Genomic DNA, 27266 nt, shown 5'->3' on the forward strand with positions numbered 1-27266 from the left:
ACAATCATGACATAAGAAGCCAGCTAAACATTTCAAATCATTTTGATTTATTCATCAGGATTAATTAATAAGGGAATAAATGTGTGCTCCGGAGGTTTTTATCACTCTGTTTAATACCACTTAGAGTCTGGGTGCTGATAATTACCCGAGCCGGAGGCGAGGGAAATTATCAGCACCCAGACTCTAAGTGGTATTAAACAGAGTGATAAATACCGACGGAGTACATATTTATTCCCATTCATAAATACCTTTTCGTTAAAAAAAAATCATATAATTCGTTCAAAACATCCCGATTTTGTTCAACAAATTCACTTTATACTTTTTGAATCATCCCTCCTGCAAAATAATGGAGTGTTCAGCTGGCGAGTAAGATGAAAACAACCCTTTTATGGAGATTGACGCGCGCGTATCATGTTCTATGCGATGTCGCGCAGAACGCACCTGGCGCGTTGCGTTTTGAATTTAGAACCATAAAATTCTCACTCCCTGGTAGTGTTGCGCATGCCTACGTGAGGATTGTGAACGTTCAACCAATGAAACGATAAGAGGCACTGGATTTTTAGGAGTCCACATTTTATTGTGACACTGGAAAAGTGTTTAAGACCAGCTAGCCATGTCTTTATCATCCGTTTAATACCGGCCACGTGACGGGCTCTCGACCAATAGGAATGGCTAAACTGTCTGAGGTATTTATGAATGAATATTTAAACATTTTCAAGCAACAAAAAGGTATTAAGGCACAATTCAAACTTCTGTGGACGGAACATTTTCTTTAGTATGTCATTCACAAGTAATACTATTACTTTTGTAAAAGCAAATCTTGTTAATTTAATAAGGAAAAACCCATTATAAAATTTACATCTCCCCTGCGTAAATCCCATCTTATAAAGTTTTTATAAAATGTTTTGAGTGTTGAAGTTACATGTACATGTATATTATATTCAAACACCTGTGAAGATGTAAAAAAAAAAAGAGCACCTGTAAACATGGTAAAAAAAAGGAAAAAAAGAAGATAATTGTTCAATATTTACATATTCCATTTGAAAACAGAAAACAAAATAAACATTGTCAAATCAACGTAACATTTGTACAATGCACATTTGTTATGAGTCTGATCTGATAAACCAGGGCCCAATTTTATGGCTCTTCTTACCATTTGCGAAAAATCCCTGCTTACTGTAGCAGTAGCTTATGGTAAGCATATTTCATGGGTAAGCGAGGAATTTTGACTTCTGCGCATGCGTTCTTAATGATTCCAATTACAGGATTAGAGCATATTTTTTTCCGATACTGCTATTAGCACAAAATGGTGTCTGCTGTGCAGAATTCTGTGGTTAGCAGAGCCATCGAATTGGGCCCAGTCAATGTTGTGTAGATATTAAATTCAAGACAAACTATAGCTGTAAACAGAAGTTTTAATACCACTCATTTTTACAAGGAAATATGGACAACTTCTTTCATCTTCTGCCTGTGATCTACAATCTCATGTGGTGATTATATATCGGAAACACTAGTTGTAGATTTGGAAAATAGAGCTAACATAACCCCTCTACTTGTTTCAAATTAAAGACAACATTTTATGGACGGAAGTTGTCATGAATGAAAGGTGACTAGAATATTTTTGACTCCAAAAAATAGTTCAAGTCACTATCCCAATGTCCCTCAAGTTTTTATTTTGTCCCAAATGAAATTATGCTTCTGCTGGCTCTTCCTTCTTTTCTTCCCCTCCCTCTGCTGCTGGCTCTTCCTTTTGTTCCTCTCCACCCTCTGCTGCAGGCTCTTCCTTCTGTTCATCTCCACCCTCTGGAGGCTGTTCCTCTTTTTGTTCTCCCTCTGTGGGAGCAGCTTCTTGTTCCGCTGCCGCTTCTTCGTTTGGTTTTTCATCTGTGTTTCGAGTGTTTACAAGAATAACAATTGTGAGAGTGAATTAAGGTTAAGAGTAGTATTGTATCTATCATGAAATTTTGCAGTAGCACCATGTAAGCTCAGCATTTCAAATTGTTTGCCATTGTCAGTCTTATGAAGACTGACTAATGCTTTTCTGGACCACACAAATTTCAAGTTCAATTTTTCAATTTCAATAACGTCTATTACCATCAAAACAAAGTAAAAGCACCATGCGATCAAATTCACAAGTCATAACCTCTACTTTAATTGTATTGCACAAAAAATCATATTAAGTTTGTATTGCAAACACACAAACAAAAACACAACTCCAGTCAAATAAGCCAGAATTTTCTTGAATTTTTTTGAACAATTTGTCAGTTGAAAACAAAACAGCTAGCTCCAGACAATTAAGACATTTGAATTTTTTAAACTGAAGAACTGGCAATTTTTATGGACATGAAGTGTACTGAAGTTCAATCCAAGACCAATAGGGCTTTAATACATGTACAGCTGCAATAATGCAAGATCGCAACGAGGCTGCATCCAAATACCTTGGCTATGGCTAGCAGTAACACACGTGTCTATGGTGAATGGCTTCTGTTGCTTCCATTGTGGCATGTGTATGATTGCAAGACGTAGCCATGTATTGTCTTTTGTATCTAGGCCCTGGTATGTTTTCCCATCATGAAAAATCGGTATCACCAAAAGACTAACCAGCTTCTTGCTGCGCCTCTTCAGATGGCTCCTCGGCCGGTTTCTCTTCGGCTGCCTGTTGCTCCTCTACAGTGGGTGTGTCATCTGCAGCGGGTGTGTCATCCGCAGCGGGTGTGTCATCCGCAGCGGGTGTGTCATCCGCAGCGGGTGTGTCATCCGCAGCGGGTGTGTCATCCGCAGCGGGTGTGTCATCCGCAGCGGGTGTATCATCCGCAGCAGGTGTGTCATCCGCAGTGGGCGTGTCCTCCGCAGCAGGTGTGTCTTCCGCGGTGGGTGCGTCTTCTGTCGCTGGTGCCTGTTCTGTTGCTGGCTCTTCAGTCTTATCCCCTTCAGTAGCTTCACCTGAAAAACCAGGAAATCAGTACAAAATAGCAGTAGTAAATATTGACTCAACATGTTAAAATAAGTCAAGTTTCAACCTGAAGTTTTCTGAGTTTCTTTAAGACACACTTGAGCAGTTTGGACAAGCCCCATTTTCAGGGCTGTAGTTGAGTCTCCCGTAAAACATCGCCAGTAGAAATCCATTACAATCCATCCAGTCTCGAGTCATTAGTCAGATGGTTATCAAATGAACTTTGACAAAAGCATTCCTTCATTGTTTATCCCTCATACGTGTGAATGGATTTGTCACAAAGGACTTGTGTTTTACTTTGGACAAGTCTAGTCTTAATTGTGACAAGTCTTGTGAGAAGTCTAGTCTTGTGATGGACTTGACTACATTCTGCTGATTTTATTAATAACTGAAAATTGTCAGTAATGTTATTAACATCCCATCTCCCAACACAAAGGATCTCTGGACGCAAAGTTTTCAAATGTTCCTTGCTACATGGACAACTAGAAATGATTATTTTGAGGATTACCAGTGAAACTTTCCACTGGTTCCAAATGACTTACCAACACAAGCTAAACACCTGGAAGGAAAATGGGTATTTAACAGAAAAGTATTTAGTATGATCGGAATATTAAACTTCATATGATTCCATGAAACGTTACGGTGAACGTCTTGTTAATGTGTTAATTACAGCAGCATGCAATGATATACTTTCTTCTAAAGTTTCTGTAATAAAAATGAGAATGTTAATAATGAGAACGTTAATGGGAAAAAAAGCATGCATACCAGATAGTTAAATTACCCTCAACCATTAAGTTGTAATGAATAAAGATCTACAAATGATTCAGATACTTATGCTAATGGGAAGTGTTGAATAACACTGACAGTGACAGGAATGTATACAACAAATTTATGGGTGCTGTATATCTTGCAACTATTCTGCATGAATGAAGAAAGATATGCAATTTCTAATTTCGTCAGCTATTTCTGCGACAGAAAAAAGAACTGTTAGCAGAACATGCAATAACTATGAGTTACATGTACCTCCACCTATGAACGCAATACAGACCAATCACCACATAAATGAGCAATTAGAATTTTTCATCTCATCTCTTTGGGCATTTCATCTTAAGTTAATGCATCGATTCCAGATCATATAAAATGTATATTGTACAACGTTTGATAGGTAACTTCTGGGGTTTTTTTTAGGGGGGGGGGGGACCTGACTATTGGGTCATTTTGTGGTGACAGGTCTCAATTTGCGGATGAAATTAATAAAATAGACTCTTTAAAGGTAGAGTAGACCATTTGCAGCTATCCAAAATAGCCGACCAAATTATTGTTAAAATGCTTACTTGGTTTCAAGATAGTAATGGCACTAAACTCGCTGTGAAATAATTCCTTCTGGCATGCTGTCACTTTGAAGAAAACAACAAAGAATGTCATTTCCAAAGATGTGTGAAGTGACACATTTTTGGAAATTTTTGTAGTTGGTTTGTAATTGGGCGAACGCGTGAATGGGTGCAAGCGTTGCAAGGTTGCTATTATTCGTCGGTTCAGTGTATGACATCACATTACAAGGCTGCGTTATCAAGAATCATGTCCCGAATGCTGATTTCGGGATTGTCATGAGAGGGCTGGCAACTTAAGAAATCGAGATCCGGAATATTGTGTTTTCTTGAGATGTACAGCATGCACACAGCTATTTCATCAGGTTAGTCATTAAGAACCCATCTTTAGATTTTGAGCTCTTTTGTTGCTTCAAACGAGAAAAAAAAGAGGCAAAAATTACAAATGGTCCATTCTACCTTTAATGGATTTCCGACTGGAAATATGCAGTAAAGGTATAGGAGCTCATCAGAGGTGCATTGTGGAACAGTATGCGTTGCACTAAATCCACATACTATAATATAACTGCATGGCAAATACTATAATATAATACAGTCGACTCTCGTTAGTACAAACTCTGTTAATACAAAATTCTGGTTATAACAAACATAAAGCCTTGGTCCCAACTGTGCATTTGGCTAATGAATGGGACTGATGTTCCTCTTAATACAAAATTCTGATATAACAAACAATTTGGCTAGGTCCGAACGAGTTTGTATTAAAGAGACTCAACTGTATACCTTCACTGCATATTTCTGATCTACCCAAAAAAGTTCTAATGTACAAGAAAATAAAATGTAAAGGGAATGAAAAATGTTAGCATGCTCTAATTAACGCTAGTACTGCTAGAGAAATGTATATTAGAATGAAAAGGGGGTAGGTTTGGTGATTTGAAGAGCCATCTAGTGATGTCTCACCAACTGCTTGATCAGCCTCAGGCTGTTCCTCTTGTTGTTGACCCTCCTCTGGTACAGGTTCGGTTGCTGGTTCTAGTAACATTGGGTAAAGTATTAATAAACAACAGGTCAAACCCAAAAAAACCAAAATCTAAAAATTGTAAGCGAAATTACATTCTTTCATAATAAGAAAAATAAATGGTTACAAAAGAAGAATAAAAAAGAGTAAAGAACTTTTTCCCCCTCAAATAATTTACGGGATCTCAAGATTTTTGACAGGGAAAACATTAGCAGATTTGTCCAATTGGAGTCAGTGTAATTTTAACACTCTCCTAAAATTCTGATAAATCTTTGGTCCAGTTCTAAAGACCTCCGTTCTCCTAAATTTTGACGATTATTTTTCAGTTGACCCATGCTGACAACCCACATACCCTCCTGTGTCTGGGGTTCCCCACCCCCATCTGCCGTGGGTTCTGTCGCCTCTGTCTGTTCACCATCTGGCGGTGTTTCTTCCTGGATTTCTTCGGTTGGTTGTGCTGTGATATTGGACATTACATTTGGCTTTATTTCTGCAATTTATTAAATTAATTTGAACTTTTGTTTTGTGGAATGAGAGGAATGCTGGAATAAATAATAATTTGCTTATAATCAAAAGTTTTTCTATGACGCAATGTCTGGCATATATGTCACAAAATGGCTGATTACTTTATGTGAAAGGAATGGCTGTTTATAATTTGCATTATATTGTCCGAAACATGTCCACATTGTACCATGGCTAAAAATGGGCGATTTGGAAGAAACAAATTTGGGGACAATGGTTTCACTTTCTTCAGAAACATAGATAAAAAACACGAAGAGGACTTGACATGAAAAATGAAACCAATATATGAATTTGAACTATATGTTAAAGTGATTATGCAGATTTTAATTATAAAGTTGTGAGGTTAAGTACATTTTTCTAAGAACTAGATTATTGATTAAAACTAGAACAGCTCTGTTAAAAAAACGCAGACATGATTTTGCAGTTTTGCTTCATGCAAAGCAAATATTAGAAACTCAGGCAAACAGAGAAATTAAAATGCACACATTGGTTTAGAAATACAGTTTCTTGCTGCTGACAATGCTTAAATAGCTCAACGACCTCTACAAAGGACCAATTACTGCAAAGTTCACATATCAATTTTTGTGTCAATTTGAATAAAAGAAAGTAGCATGTAAAAAAGCATATTTTGACCTGAAGGTTTTTTTGTTCCGTGGGAATTGCTACTGATATAGATCTTCGGTTAAAGCTATAAAAGAAACTGATTCACTGGCAGAGTTTGTCGATGATGGGGCAACTCCTTTTCCGAGTCCCTTTTATCTTTTTTGTCTTTTTGTCTTTTTTTTAAAGCTATTTCTTAGTTTGCATGCTACATGTATATTAGTGCCCCAAAAGCTTCCGAGAAGTTTGCCAAACTCATTACTTTCAAGCAGCTAGCAACGATTAAACTTTTCTTCAAGTAAAGAACAATTTTCACGAGTAAAAAGTGAGAAAAACTGTGTTAGTACTGGCAATATCCTACTAGCAAGAAAAATATACTCATAGTTTGATCTAATGCACTTATGGAACCTGCAAAAGGGAAGAAAATGCTACAATGAAAATTTTCTATGGACAGAAAGATAGGTAACAATGCCTGTAACAGAGAGTACGGTATGTCTAACAATGAACGAGACCAACTCTGGGAAAATTAAATGTCAAGAATTACATAGAAATAAAAAGTTGTTTCAACATTCGACCACTCATAGAACCTCCAGGTCCTTCACTTTATCACACATAATACCCAACTTTTTTCAATGCCTAATATTATACATGTACGACCCTTTTTGCTTTGCAATATATTAAAGTTTTGAAAAATTTCATTTTCTTGAAAAATCTTGAGAAAGTTGCGGCATAGGTCAGTTTAAGAAACCTTTTCATGAGTTTTGTTCCCAGAGTTAGCCGTTTGGATAGCAAATGTGATACGAAGCTGTACAGATGCTTTACTCTAAACGGATAAAATGAATGGAAGCAATTAGTGATGAGAGATGCAAAATAAGCTTGATGATGATTACTGTTCTCGCTGTTGGAAAAATGTAATGAGCAAACAACTGTTAGTAGCTTAAAGAGTTAAAAACTGACATACTGAATGCTATTCAAGATACTTCACATACTGCAGCCATCTTTGTCTTGCTGCTTGTAGCTACAATGGTAAAAGCATGTGTGATCCTTTGGTATTTCCGGCACCAGACTACATTTGGCAGTACTGAATTTGGGTATTGATTTTGTATACTGATTTTGTGCATATAAATAAACTACATCACTAAGACACATATGAATTGTGAACAGTTTGCAAGGTTCAAATGCAAAACTGGATTTCAATATCATATTTTGTCAATAAAAATCACATGTAGACTTTAGAGAAAACAAAAATGGCTACTGTACGTGCTAAGACAGGTTAGCAGCTTGACATTGATACAAAGAGTAGACAAGATGAAACTTTGTGTTCATGCACCATGGATACCTTCCTGTCCCTCCGCCTGATTGGCTGTTTCATCAGCTGTTTGTTCATCCTTACTTTCCTCCACTGAAGGTTTTTCTTCACCACCCTCTTCAACCTGTGCACTGTCTTTCTCTTCCCCACCCTCCCTTTCGCCCTCCCCCACCGCCTCCCCCTCTGGGACAGGGGGTGCATCTGTTTCCCCGCCCTCAGTTTGTTCACCCTCCCCTTCCCCTGGGGCTTGCTCATCTTCCCCACCCTGGGGTTCTTGACCTTCCTGTGGGGTGTCTGCAGACAGAAATTTGTTACAATTTAAAAAAAACTTCTTGACGTTACACATTCACTTTGACAAGGACTTTGCGCAGATTGCTTTCATTTTCTTAGTTCCAATTACTGTTTAGCAAAATTGAAACTGTGGCTTCTAAGCAATAAGAAACTGTTACTGTTTGGAGTCGCAAAGTGGGTAGCATTGTCATTTGCAGCCTTCGTACAATTCTTAACCCATACCTTGAATTCTCAGGCCAAGACTGAGAACTACTTAAGACATTTTTAAGTGCATAGAACTTTAACAAACATTTTTCCAGAATGGACTTTTTACGATCCAAATGAATACTGTGTTTTTGTTGGCTCTGCAGTTACACAACAAAACTGATGTTACTTAAGTAATTAGTTATATTAATCACTTAAAACTGAAAAATAATTTTCATATGGTATTAAACGTACCACCACTGCTTTGGATGGAAACAATTCATCCTAAATAGGTTTTGTAAAGATACACCAGATACCTGATTCATTATCAAATGCCTTTGATTCCTTACCCTCTGTTGCCGCTGATTCTGCTGCCTCTTCCTGTCCTTCACCACCTGTAAAAACAAATAATGGAAGCTCTACCTTTCTTTCTCTCTTTACATCCCAATATTTTAATAGAATTATTTAGAACATCACTTTTGACATTTTGTTTTGAATGGTTTTGAGACCTTCACAAAATTTGTCACAAATCAGAAGACAACATTTTTTAGGACTAAAACAGCTCTGTCAAATACACAGCTAAACTGGCATTACTATATGGGCAGAAGGGCTGTCTATTTCTGAATAAATTAGGCCCAAAAAAAAGTCTCCGGTTTCTGGTATGGAGCTTGCCCAAAAAGTGGTGCGGCGACGCGGCCTTTTTTTTTTTTTTTACCTGATTTTTTTGCTTCAAATGTCGGCTGATGACTGCAAATGGTGCCCGACTAAACTTAGTGAAAATATATGGGAGTCCAGAGAGGCCACATAAAGCTTATTCTCGACCATAACCTAATCTAAAAACACGTTAAAATTGTGCAGCAGCAGGATTCCAGTCAAACCAGTGAGTTTGGCGGTTTTGAGACATCATCTTTCATTGAAAAAAAAACCTTTTTCATTTTGCCGACGCGCATGGCTACGGCGACGCGCGCGCATAACAGAAACCGGAGCCTTTTTTTTTTGGCCTTAGTATTTGATTATTCGAAACTGCAATAGGCCTAAGTATGTTACAACTGTCAAGGGCTTTAACCTGCTAAAAAGATAGGAACAATGAGCTGTCCTTAACAAAAAAGTTACCGTCGACCAAAAAAGACGGCACCTGATAACAAAGTGCTGCAACTTTACGATCAAAATAACATCACAGTCATGTGTGTATGTGCATAATATTTTTTTTCTTCAAAACTTCGAACCGGCAAAAGCCATTTGAATATTCAGTATATACGGGACAGCCCTTATGGCAAGTACAGAGTTCCCATGTGTTATGTTCCCGGTCTAACATAAATTAATGTTTTGAGTTGTGAAAAACATCCCTAGCAAACATACCTTCATCTGCAGCTTTCTCATCCTCCTGTTCATCGGAAGTTTTATTCACTACAAAGTAAACAAGAGATTATACCATAAAAAGGATGTTCAGAAATTTTTTTTTTGTTTTTTAAATCATCTTTTAATTTGTCCATTAGGTGCAACAACAGAATGGGATACAAACCACACATTTAAACACGTCTACAGATCCCCAAAATCAGAATAATCCAATTTAAGCTTGGATTTTACTCTTTCAATTTTTTTCTTTTTTCCCCCTTCACTACTATAGGTTTTTGTCATTTTTTAACATTATGTGATAATAAACAGTTTTTGATTCTACGGTAAGGATAAAGTGAGGATTCGGTTTTGAGCACAAATCATTCAAGAAAATAAGCACAAGAAACAATTTTCTCCAAATTCGAAGCAGCATGCGCATGAAACAATCCATACTGAACAGCAAGGCCACATGAGATGGGAGTTTTGTTTTTCTTGTCATCTTACTTTCATCTTGGTCTTGTGTCGTATCGTCGGGAACAGTGTCAGCCATGTCCACATCCATGTCTGACAATACACACACACACACAAGGGGTTGTGAGGAGTGAGGTTAGCACACACAATTACCACACCAATATTAACAGGTGAACAAGTAAAACGGGATAAACAGGGTGCAAGTAGACATTGGTGATCAAGATGAGGCCACGTTAAACTGTTGTTAACTTCAGACCACCAGGCCTGGATAGAGGTGCTGAAAGTTAGACTGGTGAACTACAGCCAACCCACGCAGTACCGTGGAATGCTGTATCACACACTACATCCAGTTCATGTTGATAGGACTTTTAGTTTGTACCCGCTCATCACTGTCTAAAACGAACCATATCGTGTCAACTTCAAATGATGGATTTGTAAATTTTCCACTATTTGGTCTGTCAGAAGAAAAATATTCCTATGATATAAAAACGGAGTTCAGTCGACTCTTCCTTTAAATAAAATCACAGAACGCAAGAATTGCAAGTTTTTAAGTTAGTCAGAGTGCAATAAGTACAGTCAGCAGTATTTAACAGAAAGACACTACACAGTTTATCATACTTGATTCAATAAACACAAAGTGCATAAGAGTTGACGACATTAAGGATATTGTGTGACAGACTATTGTGAGAACACGTGAAATGAATACTCGAGTGCATTGTGCTATATCAATAATAGTTTTCATTAAATGAATCCTACTTCTGGTGCATTAACAACAAAATGCTCACAGAACACTGCATAGCCCTCATGCTCAAACCATAAATCAAAGCAGACTTGAGCCTTGATTCTTAAAAACAGAAATGCTTGAATTTCACACTGCCCTACTCAAAAAATTAGAGTTTGAATTTCGGGAGTGAAGTTGACACAGTTCTTTCCTTGTCTTTCACCTCTATGGCCTGGGTTCGAATTCTGCCAAAGCCTACTTTTGGATTGAGTTTCAGTTCCTGCCTGATTTAGTGACTTTTTGTAGAATATTTTTTATCAGATTTTCCTCTCACTTCTAAATTCAACTCTCTACAGGTTTCTTCAGGCTTGCGAGCTGCAGTGCCATGGGCACTTTTGGGGAATCTTATTTCATTACAAGAAATAAATTAATAATATTTGCGTCAGTTGCCTTCTAATTTCACTAAGAACCTTCATACTCTTGTGGTTCATGCAAGAAGGCCATGCAGTGAGCTTCGTGATCAGAGAGTGGGGTTGGAAGAAACACCAAACCGTATACACCAGTTACTGCAACCACAGCATGCAATATGCTCACCTGCGATGGAACCGTCTGTTCCAATCTCAACCTCCGGGAAGAACCTCTGTATCTTCTCCTTAGCATGCTCCTGATTGGAGCTGCCATGGATGGCGTTTTGAAGCACATCCTTGCCTAGCAGGGCCCGTAGGGACTCCGGGGCCTGCTCCTTAGCTAGCTCTGGGTCGGTGGGACCCATGACGGTACGCCAGCCTTCTACCGCGTCCTCTCGCGATAACACCATGATCATTGAGGGGCCACTGATGATGGGTAGGGAGAGAGAAGCCATGAGGGTGATGGGTGGTGGTTGGAGGAGGGGGTAGGTACGCAGGATGTAGTAAGAGTTGTGATAAAGTCATTACAAGTCAATCAAAAGTCACCCAGTCTCAAGTCAAGTCTAGTCACAAGCTATTCACATGAACTGTGACAATTAAAGGCATTCCTTTGTTATTTGTTCTGTTACTCGTGATGAGTTGTGACTAACTTAATGATGGAATTGACTACATTTCTGACCGTAACCAATCCCAAGTTAGGCTGGACGTCAGGCCACAAGCAACAACAAATAAGGTATGCCTTTGTCATGGTTTATGTGATGTGAATAACTTGCATTTAATGACTTAATTGTTATTGACATTCAACTGCATGACTTGAACTGATTAAGATTAGAATTGATTTGTAATGACTGGATGACATCTCTGGTCAGATCTAATCTAATGCTATAAGCTGGGCAATGATATAATTTGGTTGGATGAAATCCAACTTGACCAAACCACACCTTTCCCTCACTTATTACAAAATATATCTGGGTTAGCTCCTTGATACATCCCGTGCATAAACACCGTACGGAGGAAATGAATATGGTAATTATGTAAATAATGAAAGCAACGCTGAAAACAAAAGACACTAATAACAATTTTTTTTAAAAATCAATGTCTGTTTCGTCATGATTTAGACTGCTCACACTTTTAGCAATGCAGAAAAAAAACTCACCAAGCTGTTTCTAAAATCCACATCAAATAATCAATTGATGAAGTACTCAATTTGTTATACAGTTTGACAATACAAAATCATGAATTTTTTTCACCAGCATTACCGCCAGTATACAGTTGGCTGAATTTGCATATTTTTGTATAAATCCCCATTGTGCAGAAGCTGAATGCATTTTGAATTGGATGAAATGTTCATGGACTTCACAATGACATGAAAAAGCATTTGCATGGGATATGCAGTTTGGATAAAAACCAATGTCAAAGACAGAAGGCACCACCAAATTAAAATTTAAAGTCTAATCGTGATGTGCTCTACTATACAGACAAATAGAGATTAAGTTCCAGATGACAATGTTGTAGCAGAGTCTGCCATATTCGAATCGGAGTCTGAAACTGAGTCCTTTCAGTTTAAGTCTTGAGTCCTAAAATTGTGAGTCTGAGTCGGAGTCCTGCTTGTCTGAGTCCGAGTCCAGACTCAAGTCCCATAACACTGGCACAAAAAGCACTTTGAAATGGAAGAAATAACACAAATCTACATGGCTATAGCAACATCTGTTCTAAAGCGATTACAAGTTATTCTCACCTCAAAATAATATTATACACATAAATGGCTGCATTGCAAATTTCAGAAACTGACACAAGTGTATTTGATGTAGTGACCATATCTAATGGTTTGCAGCGATGCAATGCTATGAGAATGATTATTTTTTTCTGCGTGATTTGCGCATGAATCACATCATGAGGACCTCAGTGCATCAGAGTGTTATCGTCAATAAGACACAGCAATCAGAAAATGCCGATGCAGGAATAAAAAAACAACTGAATTACGCATCAAAGATGTCTCAGATCACAACAAAGTTAAAATGCCTCACAGGCAGCGTTTTGTCAAATGTAGATCTGTCTTATATGTCCACACTGGTCTAGATCAACACTTTTAAAGAGTGATGAAATGAATTTTGAACCTGTGGAGATTTAGAGAATAAAACTGAAAATATGTTCAAAAAACGTTTTTCACTGAAAGGTCTGAGAATGTAGATTATTGTGACGGTGACACAGTTGAGTCCACTTTGGTTATTTATAAAGACTGTTGATAAATTCTAACCTGAAATTCCAAACACATTCAACCTATTATCACCCTCATCATTAGCCGTAACGTGTTTGAAAATATGCTCACAATTGTTGGCAAGATATGTCACTTTTGAATTCTGATAATTAAACTAGCATGGCTGACCAAAATTTAGATGACTAGAACTTCTTTCCACTGCAAAGTTCTAGCTGCAATGCCAATGGACAATTCAAGATGTCCCCATAAGCCCCGCCTACCTTTTGTTTGTGTACATTTTTCACTGTGCTTGTGACAGAGTTGGACCAATCCAAGCCACAGTGGACCAAGAGTCGCGATCTAATTGGTCAATTAACACTGATTGACAGGCAGGAAAGGTCCATTATCAACTCACTACAAAACAACAAAACTGCCCCACTCTTGCACTTTTTTCTTTTACTACGAAACACTAACTTCCTGGTGAAGGAAAATACTTCAAGAGCGAGTCTACTGCACCTTGTCATGTGATCCAGCAGACTGTCAAAGAACTCTTTGCCTTCGTGCTCCTTGTAGAGTTGCTCGGCTAGCTCCCTGTCCAGCTCCACGTTCTTCTGACAGGCGATGTTGAAGCCAGCTTCATGAATCTTCTCAATGATGGCATCTGGTCATGATCAAGCAGTCACATTTAATTGCTACACAATTCAAACTTCTCAACCCTTCCTCATAAATCAGGAGGGCTAACAAAATTTCAAAAAAATTCAGAGAAAAAAGTTTTTTTCATAAGTTTTATTTAATTTAAGAAAGTGTTCACCACAAAAACCACAAACAAAAAAGGATTCTCAGCTTCACCGGTTTCAAGTTTCACCAGTTTGCATCCTTCTCACGCCTCACCGCACCCATCCTTAAAACATCGCATCATCGTTGGAATCCCTCATTCTCCTGACGACGGGCAGAGCATACTGTTCGAAATGTTGAGTCCCTCCGGTTCTTTTCAGAACCACACATACTCACAATAGAGATTTATTCACATGGTGCTACCGCAAACTTATCTTGCCTTAAAAAAGGATTTACACGTGATATCTGAAAAACTACACCTACGCTATATTATACAGCCTTCAGTTTGTGGTCCATCCGCCATTACTTCATTTTTTTTTCACTATACATTCCTGTTTGGGGTTTTAGTGGTGTAAAAAAAGATATATTGTTACTGTTCATCCCTTGTTTCTTGTGAATGGACATTTGTTACTTTTGAGTAACTTGAGCTGGACTTGTGATGGACTTGACCAACTACAGTAGCACTGCGTCACGTCAAGAGAACACAGTCTTTGGTTTCTGTTACCTTTGTGTTCGACTGCAGCGTCAGGTTTGATGATGGCTAACGTGTGCTCTGTCGGGAAGAAGTAATTGAGTTCTTTCTGGGCTGACTCTGCCGAATCGCTGCCGTGAACACAGTTGATTGTGGCATCAGGAAGGCTGAACTGAGCACGCAAACTAAAACAAAGACAGAGAAACTGTGTTACCATGAGCAATGTTCTGATTTCAAAGGACCTTTTAATTTTGTTTTGTGCCATTTTTTGTGCTCTCAAATCAAAACTGGGATCCTGAGAGAGCTAAATGATTCTTTTGTCAGCCCTGGTCATCTTTTTTTTACAGATTTAAAAAGAGCACAATCTCAGCCTTACTGCTGTGAAAACAGCATGCTGATACCATCTTTAGTTAAAAAATTATGGAAGTCGGAACACCTAGAGATGTGATGAAGTGATGTGATGAAGTGGCCCTATTTTGGCCTGAATCTCCAAATGAAAGTTCCCGACAAACGACTCATTTAGATTGATCGCATCACAATTGCATACAAAAGAGACTCAATAACAAACACAGCTACAACTATACCATACATTTGGTCATGACCCATTTATAATTTCCCACGTGTGCTATTGTCCCAACTGAAATTGTCCACTGAAATAAGCTTTTGGTGACAGACATACATGAAGTATGATAATTTACAGTACCCACCTATCGGGAGCCTCCTGCTTCGCTACCTCTACCTCCTTGGGTCCCAGCATATTTCTCCAATTCTGGATTGCTTCCTCCTTGGCTAGACCCAGAGCCAGAACAGGACCCCTATATTCGCCAAAAAAAAATAATAACAACAACAGAAATCAATAAATCATAACATCTCCAAGATGCATCAAAATCGACCCGGAGTTTTTGAGAGGATTTTTGCAGGATTTAAAATCCACCCCGAGTTTTTGAGAAGATTTTCGCAGGATTTCAAAGGGTACAGACAAGCAACTTTTTCTTTTCAAGTCAATTCAAAATTCTCAAGACTATTGGATTCATCTTCTGCTGCAACAGCTTGAACTGTGTTTGCCAGGGTTCAAAACGAGCTTGGATCAAGACTGATTTTAGAGAGACTTGCAAGAAGCTTCCCGGCAAAGATGCTGCAGGAACTTTCAGTTTCAAACATGGTACAGTGCAGAGCAAAGGTATGTCACCGTGGAATCACTCACGATGTCATGTGACTGATGAGCTCCTCAAAGTGAGGCTGTCCTGCTTGCTGTTTGTAGAACTCCTTGGCCTGCTCCGCTGACAGCTGGATCTCCTTCTGGAGGCAGACCTCAAAACCTGAGGCTTTGATCTTCTCAAAGATGGCATCTGAGACAAACAAAACCGCACATCTTATTTATATTCTAAATAAAGTTGAGTGACTGATAACATAAATATCAATTAGATCATCATCTTCATAAATCAGAACTTTTGGCCCCTGGTGTATTTATGAACTTAATGCGTGGGAACATTGACCACTATGTCGTGGACAGTTTGTCAAACAAATCTTAGGTTGTGCATGGTTATCTCGAAAAGTGTAATATCCACTGAGCTCAAACTTCAACAGGTTTAGGTTCTGAACTCTCTCCTATGGAGTTTGACTTGGAAGTGACCCTTGACCTACCTTTGTGTTCCTTGAGAGCATCTGGTCTGATGAGGGCCAGAGTTTTCTGGACTTGGGGAGGTGGTCCCGTACCAGGCACGATGGGAACGGCAAAGTTGGGGAAGAAAAATGATAACTCTCTGCAGATTCCAAGGGGAAACAAATAACATTGTACGTTATTGTTTTTGATCGATATATAAACAGACTATACAATAATAAAACCAAACAAATGACCCAGATATTGAAATCTCTGAAAGCCTAACCAACAGGTCTGTTGTCCTCATACATGTACACACGAGTGTCATGAGATCGGGTCAATATATAGTCTAGTTAACAGGGATGTTAAAAATGAACGTTTGTACAGGAATCCTTCAAAAGGCTATGTACACGAGTCAATTACAGTAATTTGTTCCTGATGCGTTTCTGATTGATGATATAGACAGTGTTACAGCTCTGTGATGCTACAGTGTGTCATTACCTTGCTGCACGTTCTCCAGAGTCTGCTCCATGAAGAGCATTCATTGTTGTGTCCGTTCCGTACAGAGCACGCAAACTGCAATTGTACATAAAGAAATAATTAAGCACGAGCCTGTTGCCAGCGCAGAAAATGGCTGTCTCCAAAATAGTCTACAAGCATGTGTTCAGTGCGCGCATGCAGTGTCCCATACAATGCAGCTTTTCTGAGAACATGCAAAATTGTCTAAAAGTATTACTTTATTCTTCTGTATTGAAATACATTAATAGCGCTAAGATGTATGTTTTTATCCCAACCTTTCTGGAGCTTCTTCTTTGGCAACCTGTACATCCTTTGGTCCAATCAGAGCACGTACTTCATGTACCACCCCTTCACCAGTGTCACCTTTGGTTAACACAAGGATGTGACTTGGCCCGCTTGACATGAACTGCACGAGTGAATCAAAGTGCTCCTGAGAATTGAGAAAAGAGACAATTTAAATCACAATGCTTTACAGGGATCAGAAACATTAAAGAATCTGGCATACGAGGTAAATTTTCTCTTTAAAATGTCTCAACTTTAGCTGTTTCTACAGTCATGATGCAGTTAAAACATCCGTATTTACCAAAATATCCTTAATTTTAAAGGAAAAACAAGCAGTATATTTGTTTGATTTGTAGATTCAATATTTAGATAATGTCCTTGAAAAAATGGATTCAAACAAATTATGGACTATGACTTGATATCGGGCTCAGATGGAACTTTCCTTCAACCAAGTTAAATTAAAGGTAGAGTAGATTTTTCGTCAGTTGTGCATTTTTTTCATTTGAAGCAACAAAAGTGCTCAAAATAAAAAAATGTGCTTAACAACCAACTTGATTACGTTTAAGCCCTGTGAATGCTGTATACTCCGAGAAAACAATATTCTAGGATCTCGATTTCAATTCATAAATTTTGAATTGAGCCCGAAATCAGCATCTGGGACATGTCCTCATTCAGCCGATTGCAGCTACGCGATGTCACGCACAGAACCAACGAATAATAGCAACCGCGTGCGCGCACGCATGTGAGTTGCGTCAACGCACACACGCACCCTTTCAGGGATTCACCCAATTACAATCCAACTGCTAACGAAAATTTCCAAAAAATACGTCACTTGGCGCATCTTTCAGCATGCCAAAAAGGGATAATTTCACAGGGAGTTTATTACCAATACTATCTTTAAACCCAGTCAGCTTTTCAACAATAATTTGGTAAGTTATCTTGTGAATAGCTGCTAATGATGTACTCTACTCTGAACCCATTAGTCACTGTGTCACCCCAAACCACCCTGCCTGTTCCTCCTTGTACTATCCAAACTGCCCCAGCATTGTCTGATTGTATACATTCATCAGGGAATAAACACAATGTAATATAATGTAGTACAAGTGCTGATGAGTTGTAAGAAGAAAGTACTGACAATAAAGTCAATGACTAGAAATTGCTAAACTCAAGATGACAAACCTCTTCTTCGTGTTCCTTGTAGAAGTCCCTCGCCTCTTCCACTGATAATGTCTTCTCTTCTTGAGCCAACACCTCCAGGCCATTTTCTAACAACTAGAAAGATTTTTTTTTAAATGTAGTGCTACTCAATGTAAAATAAATGATAATGTTAATGATATGTTAATGCATCTACGTTTCTCTCCATTCATAATTTTTTTGCATCATTGCGCAATTATTCAGGGTTCAATATGCTCAATATAACAAACTCTTTACTAAGCTCCATCGATGGACAGCAATCAGACGAAACAAAATCTGGCAGCTCTGTGTTTTCTTTAAGGGTGAAGAGCTTGTGCAAAGTATCAAGAAATAGAGAAGATTTCGTTTACAATGTATTGTTCTTCTAACAATTGAGAAAAGTGTCTTTCACTTCCGCATTTTCCTTGAAATTTGAGACAAATTTGTTGAGATATATTATTTCAAACTACATGTAGTTTCTAAGGGGCGTTGATTGAAGGAATAAAAAAAGTAAGTTTTGAAAACAAATCTTTCACCATGAAATACACTGAAAGAAAGAGACATAAATATTTCAAAGAGAGAAAAGTGTCTCTACCTTTTGGATAATTTCTTCCACCTTTCCTTCTCTGACAGCGTCTGGTTTTACCAAGACAACAGTAACTTGCTTGGGCACAGGTTCTGTAAAAGTAAAGACCAGAATGACTTGTTTTTGCAAATTGGCACAGTCTTTGTAAAACTGATAAGAGTATTTGAGTTTGGATCAACAAGAAGAGAAATAAAGATGGCAGCAGTATTAGTCTACATTAGTATGCTGGTCTATGACGGCACTGGCAAAAAAAGTTAATTTAAATATCAACATTTGGAAATACACTGTAAAAATTCGAAACAAAGTTTTTATGGAACCAATAAATACAACAGAGATAAAAGAACCGGAACACATGATGTAAAAGGAAGTTAAGGAATACTGAATTAACACAAACAACAAGATGATAGGTTAAGCAATATAAAACACACTTATGTAACAAATGCAAATTCTGCACTGTAAGAAAGTTATTTCTTTTTAAGAGGAAGGCAACATTTTTTGAAAAGGTATTTTAAGGAATACAGTGAAGCAGCAACATTTTATACTATACAGCTTCCTTCAAAAAGATAAAATAAAGACAAAGAACTTTTTAAATAAGTTGTGAAGAAACAAACTAAAACCAAAACTGATTGAAGTTTGTTAAGAAATCTACCAAACCTGATTGAAGTTTAACCACAGATAACAAACTCCCAAAAAATAAACACATAACAAAAACTTCCCTGAAACAAAAAATACTAAATACCTATCAAATTACAAACTGGATTTCAACAGTAACTAAAAACCAGGCCAAATTTCATAGTGCTGCGCTAACACAGAAATTGTGCTCTAAAGCATGCACACAATGCTTGTTTACAGGCATGTGCATAAGCCACAATTCGATGCTGACCTGTAATAAACCTTTGACGTTTTAACACAGATTTTTCTGGCTTAGTTCAGGAGTCACCTCAATAACAATCCCAGAAAAGTTGCAGACAAATCTCCCCAAACAAGCTAATTGTATCTCGCTCACTGATATGGGTCACTGATATATGGTTCTGCCCAGTATAGCAGTGCCTACTGGACTGTTTTACCTCCCAAGATTCCCCAGAATTTCTTATGACTGACATGGACTTTTCTGAGGAAATCTCCTCTGAAACTTTTCAAGAATTGTTGGCTCCATACACAAGAACCCCCTTGATAGTTACAAAGAGCAAGTAGGTAGGGAACACTGAGAGTGACATTAGGAGATGGCCCCTGATGCTCGCACAACGCTACAATGAGTTGGTGCACATTCAGAATAAAATTAGTCGTGTGTATTTCACGTTATTTGTGCATAACTCGGTGCACACGCGATGCGTCCCTCCCACTGGTGCTCCTGCGAATGATAACAAAGCGCCCTCTGCTGTTCATGCACAGAGTCCATTATTGGGTGCGTTTGATTAGCTCACCTGGGTCAACTGGGGTTAGCCCCATGCCGTTCGATTAGCTCTGACGTCATTCTCAGGGTTCACCTGGGTCAGCCACCACAGACCCTGCTCTTGGAGCAGAATCACTGGTGGAAGTACGTCACACACATGTGCTGTTCATTGCAAGAAATGGACGAATGTGGCGGCCAGACAGCAGAAAAGATCAACTTTACTTGAACTCTAAACTTAATAATTTGTTGATCTTATAGAGGCTATAATTCCAGCCAGATGTTGGTACTTTTTCGACTGATGGAAAAGCAGTAAATCTCTAAGTAAGACTCAGTCCAAAAAGTTTTGTCAATGACTACGGCCACGGCTACAGACATCACATTATGGCCTGCATTTGAGCATTGGATTAGCACGGCTTCTGTGGCTCACCGATGGATCTGACTTTACCCGAGTCGACCCGGGTGAGCTAATCAAACGTACCCAGAGACATGATTCCCAAGCGGCACCGTGAAACTTGGCCCAGTACCTGTACCTGTTCTAGCCCTACTGATCTGTCCCTGTACACCAGTAACCATTAGCTGGAGGGTGTTCTCACTGACTGGCCTAATGGAGACATCCTCACATTTCTCCTCCCCACAGAGTATTCCCCCTACTGTAGGGATGAAGGTAGGAGGTGCAGGAGTCAGGTGTTAGGGTGTGGGGAAGAGGGAGGGGTTAGGATTGGGGGAGGGGATAGGATCAGGAAGGGTGTAGGATCAGGAAGGGTGGGGCCAGTGGTCTCACCAGGCATCCTTAAGAGCGGAAAATTGAGGAATTCCCCCCCTACTGAAAAAAAAATGTGCACCGATTTCGCAAAATCATGTGTCATATGGAAAATAATAATCATTCTTATTTCTCCCACTCTTATACAGAAAAGTTGCTCCATCATTGATTTTGTCAATTTGAATTTTCCCCTATCCTGAGTTAAAAAAAACCTGGTGAGATCACTGAGTGGGGCTATATGATAAAAAGGCACACTAAAAAGGGAGTGTAGGAGCTAAAGTCTTTATGGGTGATGAAACACATGGGAAGAAAGGTCTCTATGAATGAGCTTGTAGGTTAAATAGGTTGAAACGTTGACTAACTACACTGAATTACTTTCTCAGGTCGATAACTAATACCCCAACTGTACTGGTATATGTACATGTACATGTTAAAAACAGGGTGTCACTGAGACACTAAGACAGATAAACTAAGAACGATACTGACAAGGTGTCACTGAAGTGGTGAAAGATCACAGCCTTACAAAAAGAACACTGAGAAAGGGGCATTTAAGAAACTTTTATAGTCAGACACATACATTAAGAATGAGTATATATGCCTACAACATCAAAGGTTACAAGTCACATGGAGAAGTCTCTAACTCATGAACTTTTTAACTGATAACCCTGTGCCCCAATTTTTAACTTGCAACCATTTCAATTTGCAACACCTTTCATCATAATGGTCCATCCTTTCTGCCTGGCTATCTTGCCTAATGAAAAGACAAGAAGAGAACTAAGGTAAGAATGTATGTCTTACTCTGAGCCTCTTCGTCCAGTTTGCGTTGCTCTGCAGCATCCGCCTCGGCCGCTGCCTGTTCCTTAGCCTCCATGGCAGCCATCAGTGGATCTTTGATCTATTTGTACGAAAGAGCGTTAACGAGGTAAAAGTCGACGCATTTCCACAGTTTTTCTTCTCTTTTATGTTTTATTTTTACGGCCAGAAAAAATGGAATTTTGTGAGACTTTAAAAAAAAAAACGGACTTCCTGTTAAAACCCGAAAAATAGCATCTCTGAGCCTAAAGTAAAAGCGGTTATTAAGAGGGTTGCAGATGCCCAAAAAACTATTTCATTAAAAGAAAAATGTCACAAGGTCAAAATACTAAAATGTCAGGGATAATCGATAGATTTAATGATACGTAGCAGTGAACTCACAATTTGAATAGTGACTCTGCTCGACGGAATCGAATCCCTATATTAGTTGATTCCTGTTCCCCATGATTCAACGACAGATAATGTAGTTCTGCCTGACAATGTAGTTATGAATTGCAAACCGTCACTCACCACTTTGCGTTCAGCACCCTCTTCCAAGACTCTGTGCTCAGCGGCCAGCTGGGAAGTGATAGACTTGTTGAGACCCGGTCCATTGGCCCCTCGGACCACGTCCACAAGCTGACCGCTGCCGTAGAACAAAAAGCATGGCTCGCAGTGACCACGGTACTTCTCCAGATTCTCGATGCTGTCAGCTTCGGCCTAAAACAGGTTGGTAAAAACATATAGACCTAATTTTGTGACATCATATTGCAAGTTGCACTTAGCCCATGCCAACACATACAGGTGGTCCCAAAATAACGGAACGGCATACTTCCACTACCTTGAGACTCAAACCACCTGTAACAAATGATGGAAGATCTTTTAGAAGATATATGATACCAAGATCTCCCAATTCAGCCCAGTAGTATTTGCTGCAGAGCCTATTTTGTGAAACACACATCTTTCATGGGGCAATAACTATCAATTTTAGTCAAATTCGCGGGCGCGGTTTAGTAATTCATCAAGAAGAAATGACTCCCAACTTTGTTTCAGAAAATAGGCTCTAGAACAAAAAATACCGGACCGAATTGGGCAATTTTGGTATCATCTTTCTTTTCAACACAATTCCCTACGCATTGGTATACGTCGGTTGAGTCTCAGATTAGCAGAAATATGCCGTTCTGTTTTTTTTTTCCCCACTCGGTATAGTCCTTTTCGAATACTACGCTGCCTCTCAATTTGACATTGCAATGCTCTCTGAGGCCATGAAAGCAATACTTAAAGTCTTACAATGTTGGGTTGGACCCAACTTCTACTTTAAGGAAAATAACTACAACTCAACCACTAAGCTTGTCTGGGTCAACTGGCTGGTTTGAATCTAATAAACATCTGTGAGAAAGGAGCAAAGGAGGTTTTTTGCAACGTCTCCCCTAACTCTACATCTCTTATCCCCCTCCTCCAATTTTGGAAACATGTAAACATAAACCTGAAAAGAAAAAGTACCACCAACACTTAACTTACAAGACTGATTTCATCTTGGATGAGAGACATTTCAAAAGATTTTGGGTTTTTTATGAGCACTGTGGATCTAAACCATTTGATCTTACAATAACAAACTTGAGCAAGTCATCTCCAATTTCATTCTTCAGGCGTTTGAAGAGGCTGACGACGGCAGTGCAGGGACCACACCATCGCTGGTACACGTCAATAACTGCCATGAAAACAACACAAAAACAGTCACATTTTAATTCCATGAGTACAATAGGCTATGGCTGAAATAAATAGGACTTAAAATTCATTCCTACATTATGTCTTCCATTTTGTATTCAATAAGCCCTTTGCGAGTGACCTATACCCTTTGGGATTTAAGTTTGAAAAACGTCTGGTACATTGACTTGCTCAGAATGCTTGGCACATTTGAACTTTGAATTCTCCAGACCAAAGACACTGTTGCTAACCACATGACTCAGGGCAAGCTCTTGCATAGATACATTGTTCACAATGGGTGAGAATGGCACAAAGACACCAGACCAGGAGCTGGGGGTTGCTAGCATACCTAAATTCTCCGTTTTTTTTAAAGAATCATCAGCAGTTTACACGGGTTTTATCACTTTTGAGGGTCCTAAAACTGAGACTTTCAGGTTCAGCTTAATTAGACCATACTAGTCGTGCTTTTTTTCAGAAACTGCCAAAAAATATAAAAAAAGAAGTCTCTTTTTCACTCACCAAATAGACCTTCACCAACCATGAGATCATCCCATTGCTCCTGGTTAGTCACCGCCCTCTGTAGAGCAACTGCCTCTTTCTTGGCAGGCATCTTGGAAACACTGTCTCTTCTTGATATTCAAACTATAAAAAGAACAAAATTACAAAATAGGTAAATTAGATTCTAGATAACTTTTTCTGAATGTAAGGGTATTACGTCACTGAGATGCTTTACTCTAAATTTACAATAAAATTAATTAAATCTGGTAACCATCTTTACACCTAAACTATTCACGTAGTTAATGGAAAAATGATAAATTATGTATTGAAAATGATAAATTACACATTAATTTCACATTATATCAACACCCGATTTCATGAAACTCATCCTAACTTGCAATGCATCACAGCACTGCGACGTGTCCTGCGATTCCTATCACAAAACATGTTTTAAGTACGACACATCATAGGTGTATTTATAGCACAATACGGTGACTGTTATGTATTTATTCAACATACAGTAAATAGTCATCTGACATTCAGCAAAGAATCGTCAGATCTCCTCTCAAAAAGTTTTTTAAAACGTCAAACAAAATGACAGATGTATGATGCAGTTTCAAAGAAAACAAGCCCATGGTGGACTGTTATCCACTTTAAAATTTCAACTGTAATATTCCATGCTAATTATATTTACTTCGATGCATTTTCCATTTACAACTTCACATACATTGTCTCTGAATTATAGTCTCATTTATTTAATGAGAAAAGACACTTCTTATTTTGCGATGACCAAAAGACACATTTTAAACCATTGTCAAGGAACTTACTATGCATTCAACACATTGTACGTTTTGTGAAATGGATCGTACGACTAGTTGCAAATTGCAACGAGTTACGCATCGCAACTTGAGTTACGATGTGTCACAGCGCTTCGTGAAATTGGGTGCAGGTCTGATATTTCTGTTCTGCCCATTTAGTTTTCTACAAACTTAAAAGAGCTTATGTTGACAAGATTTTCCTAATTCATTTGACCTCGAACTTGAGCAAAATCAAAGAAAAAATGTGAAAAATATAGTTGGAAATGTAACTTAGTAAAAAAAAAAAAAGTTTTACGTTTCATATTTAATAATAATATAAATTCAGAGGGGCTACTGCTGTTCTTCTTCACTGTAGTTTCCACACACAAACATTGACAAAATGTTTATGTACAAAATGGTTTAAAAATGTTGGTTAATATAAAAAATAATCAAATAGTATTATTTAACTGATTAAATATAAAGCACATCAACAATGACGTTTTGTAAAACGACGTGTCATGCGAAGGTCGAGGAAAATTCCGAATCTCCCTAGCCTGCCTGGCTGGCAAGGCCACCTTGTTTATCATGTTTATCGCAGGTAAATTAGGCCTAACGTTTACATGGACTAAAGCTTTCGAGTCAACTCGTACCTTGGGCAACTCGTACCTTGGACAACTCGTACCCTGGACAACTCGTACCTTGGACATCTCGTACCTTGGACAACTCGTACCTTGGACGACTCGTACCTTTAATTAAGACGACTCGTACCATCAGAATAAAAAGTAGAGTACGTGAAAGCACAGTGTGTGGTTCTTTGACTCCGAAACGATACGATTCTTTATTTTTATCCCACAGAACCACATTCAAGATCTAATGGCTTTGCCAGGCAGCGTGATTTTCCGCGTTGGGCCTGCCGCAGGCATGGCCGGCAGGGCAACGAAATTGACTGCCGGGCTGGCCTCCGAGGGCGCGAGCAGCGGTCGGTCGTGCGCGGTACCGATGCCGATGACTCGGAAGCGGCCGGCCTGCGCGGCGCGCGCGGCACTGCCATTCTGTTTTGTATGGAATTACATGTACTTGTACATTCCTTGTGCATATTCAACGTTTGATTCGGTAGCTAAGACAACTTGTGAAATAAATTTTAATATACTTTTTTTTTTTTATTTTTAGGGCTCATGCCATATTTTCAATGGGGAGCGCCAATAAAATCCTAAAATCATTCACAATATATTAACTAATGCACCCTTGTCACGGCTATTTCTTCTTTAGGGGGAGACAGTTCGCATGTACATCACAATCATTCTTTTTGCTAATGCAATTTTTTTACGGAATTTTTTTTGGGGGGGCTAGACAAACATTTTTTTTCTGGGGGGGGGGGGGGCCCCCCCCCCCCCCCCCCCCCCCCCCCCCGTAGAACCGCGCCTGAGCCTAAGTCTTTAAATGTAACGGCAGACTGCATCAAAAATGTCACCGTGCACACCGTCCATATTAACAGTTCAGCGCGGCGCAAGAACCGTGTAACTTTGCACGGATGGCTACCGTAGGTTGACCGCAAACGATCGCGTGGGCCTGTGCATGCCGCGCACACAGTGCGTGTAACCTGCCGCGGCCGGCTTCGCGCTAAATAAATTCCTCTTTTGGGGGGAAAGAGAGCCCATACCAAAAAGAGATTCGCCTTTATTTTAATAAGCAGTCCACTTTCAATGAGTTACGGTCCACTTTATTCAGCCTCGGATCATTATCCTGACTGACGGTACGACTTGACTTACGCGTGATGGTACGAGTCGTCTTACTTGAAGGTACGACTTGCCGAAGGTACGAGTTGTCCAAGGTACGACTCGGTATAATGAGTCGAGTTGAAGGTACGAGTTGTCCAAGGTACGAGTTGCCCAAGGTACGAGATGACCTGTTACCGGACTAAACTGCAAAACGTCAGGGAGTGCAAACGGAAAATCGTGCAAACATATGAAGTCGTAACTACATCTTAGAAAGCTAACATTTTCCTAATTGCCTGACTAAAGAATGTTAAAAGACCTTTTCATTCATAAGTGAGCCTGTTATAGCTTCGACTACTTTTAAAACGAACAAAATATCTTACATTTCAGAGGCTAAATCTGAGCTGAAACAGAGCAGAATGTGTTTATACGACCACGGTTTGTTGCTTAGTTGAGTCACGTGATCAATTTGGATTGTTACACTGGGTTCCCAGGTAAAAATTACAAACATGAGGGGCGCCCCAGAATCGAGTTTTTATATTCAGCCAAATTCGACCTCGAATGGTTGTTTAAATCAGTGCAGTGATTAATGCAGGCAAAATAAAATTTCTATAGATGATTGGAATATGATTATTTTTATTTGCGGTATAAGATTATCCGTCCCCTCTTAAATGTTGCACCCCTGTCTGTTGCGACTTTGATGACTCTACGTCGACAAACTTTCTTCACATGAGGGCGCTTTGCAAGTTTATACAGTCGAATTACTGCAAAAAATAATCTAGTTCAAGTTGGTGCTCAAGGCACAG

The 27266-nt window shown here is 39.0% G+C and overlaps 1 protein-coding gene across 6 annotated transcripts; it reads right to left on the bottom strand.

Moving 5' to 3' along the window:
* Positions 1-699: 699 nt before the first annotated feature.
* Positions 700-26930, bottom strand: LOC119740938 (thioredoxin domain-containing protein 3 homolog). 6 transcript variants are annotated; one of them, XM_038216435.1, is made up of 24 exons: positions 26844-26930; positions 23970-24092; positions 23351-23454; positions 22275-22463; positions 21750-21846; positions 20722-20841; positions 18808-18890; positions 18219-18311; positions 17033-17187; positions 16740-16814; positions 16283-16401; positions 15843-15987; positions 15346-15453; positions 14672-14823; positions 13849-13993; positions 11323-11561; positions 10041-10100; positions 9561-9608; positions 8552-8596; positions 7758-8021; positions 5649-5753; positions 5239-5310; positions 2602-2943; positions 700-1884 (listed from the first exon to the last, which is right to left on the bottom strand). In XM_038216435.1, exons 2-24 carry the CDS (start codon positions 24058-24060, stop codon positions 1691-1693), a joined length of 3045 nt encoding a protein of 1014 aa, XP_038072363.1. In that variant the 5' UTR covers positions 24061-24092; positions 26844-26930; the 3' UTR covers positions 700-1690. The 6 variants fall into 6 exon arrangements, with proteins under 6 accessions (XP_038072363.1, XP_038072365.1, XP_038072364.1 ...); XM_038216437.1 differs by lacking the exon at positions 20722-20841; XM_038216436.1 differs by lacking the exon at positions 10041-10100.
* Between the last annotated feature and the right edge of the window lie 336 nt (positions 26931-27266).

The sequence above is a fragment of the Patiria miniata genome, unplaced genomic scaffold (genome assembly GCF_015706575.1).
Source record: "Patiria miniata isolate m_02_andy unplaced genomic scaffold, ASM1570657v1 HiC_scaffold_5, whole genome shotgun sequence".
Taxonomy (NCBI): domain Eukaryota; kingdom Metazoa; phylum Echinodermata; class Asteroidea; order Valvatida; family Asterinidae; genus Patiria; species Patiria miniata.

Coding starts and splice junctions, on each gene's coding strand:
- LOC119740938 (XM_038216435.1), bottom strand. CDS start 24,060: ATGCCTGCCAAGAAAGAGGCAGTTGCTCTACAGAGGGCGGTGACTAAC. Junction 18,891..20,721: donor GATCAGTAGGGCTAGAACAG/GTACAGGTACTG, acceptor TTACTTTTACAG/AACCTGTGCCCAAGCAAGTT. Junction 10,101..11,322: donor AACAGACGGTTCCATCGCAG/GTGAGCATATTG, acceptor GTGTATTGTCAG/ACATGGATGTGGACATGGCT.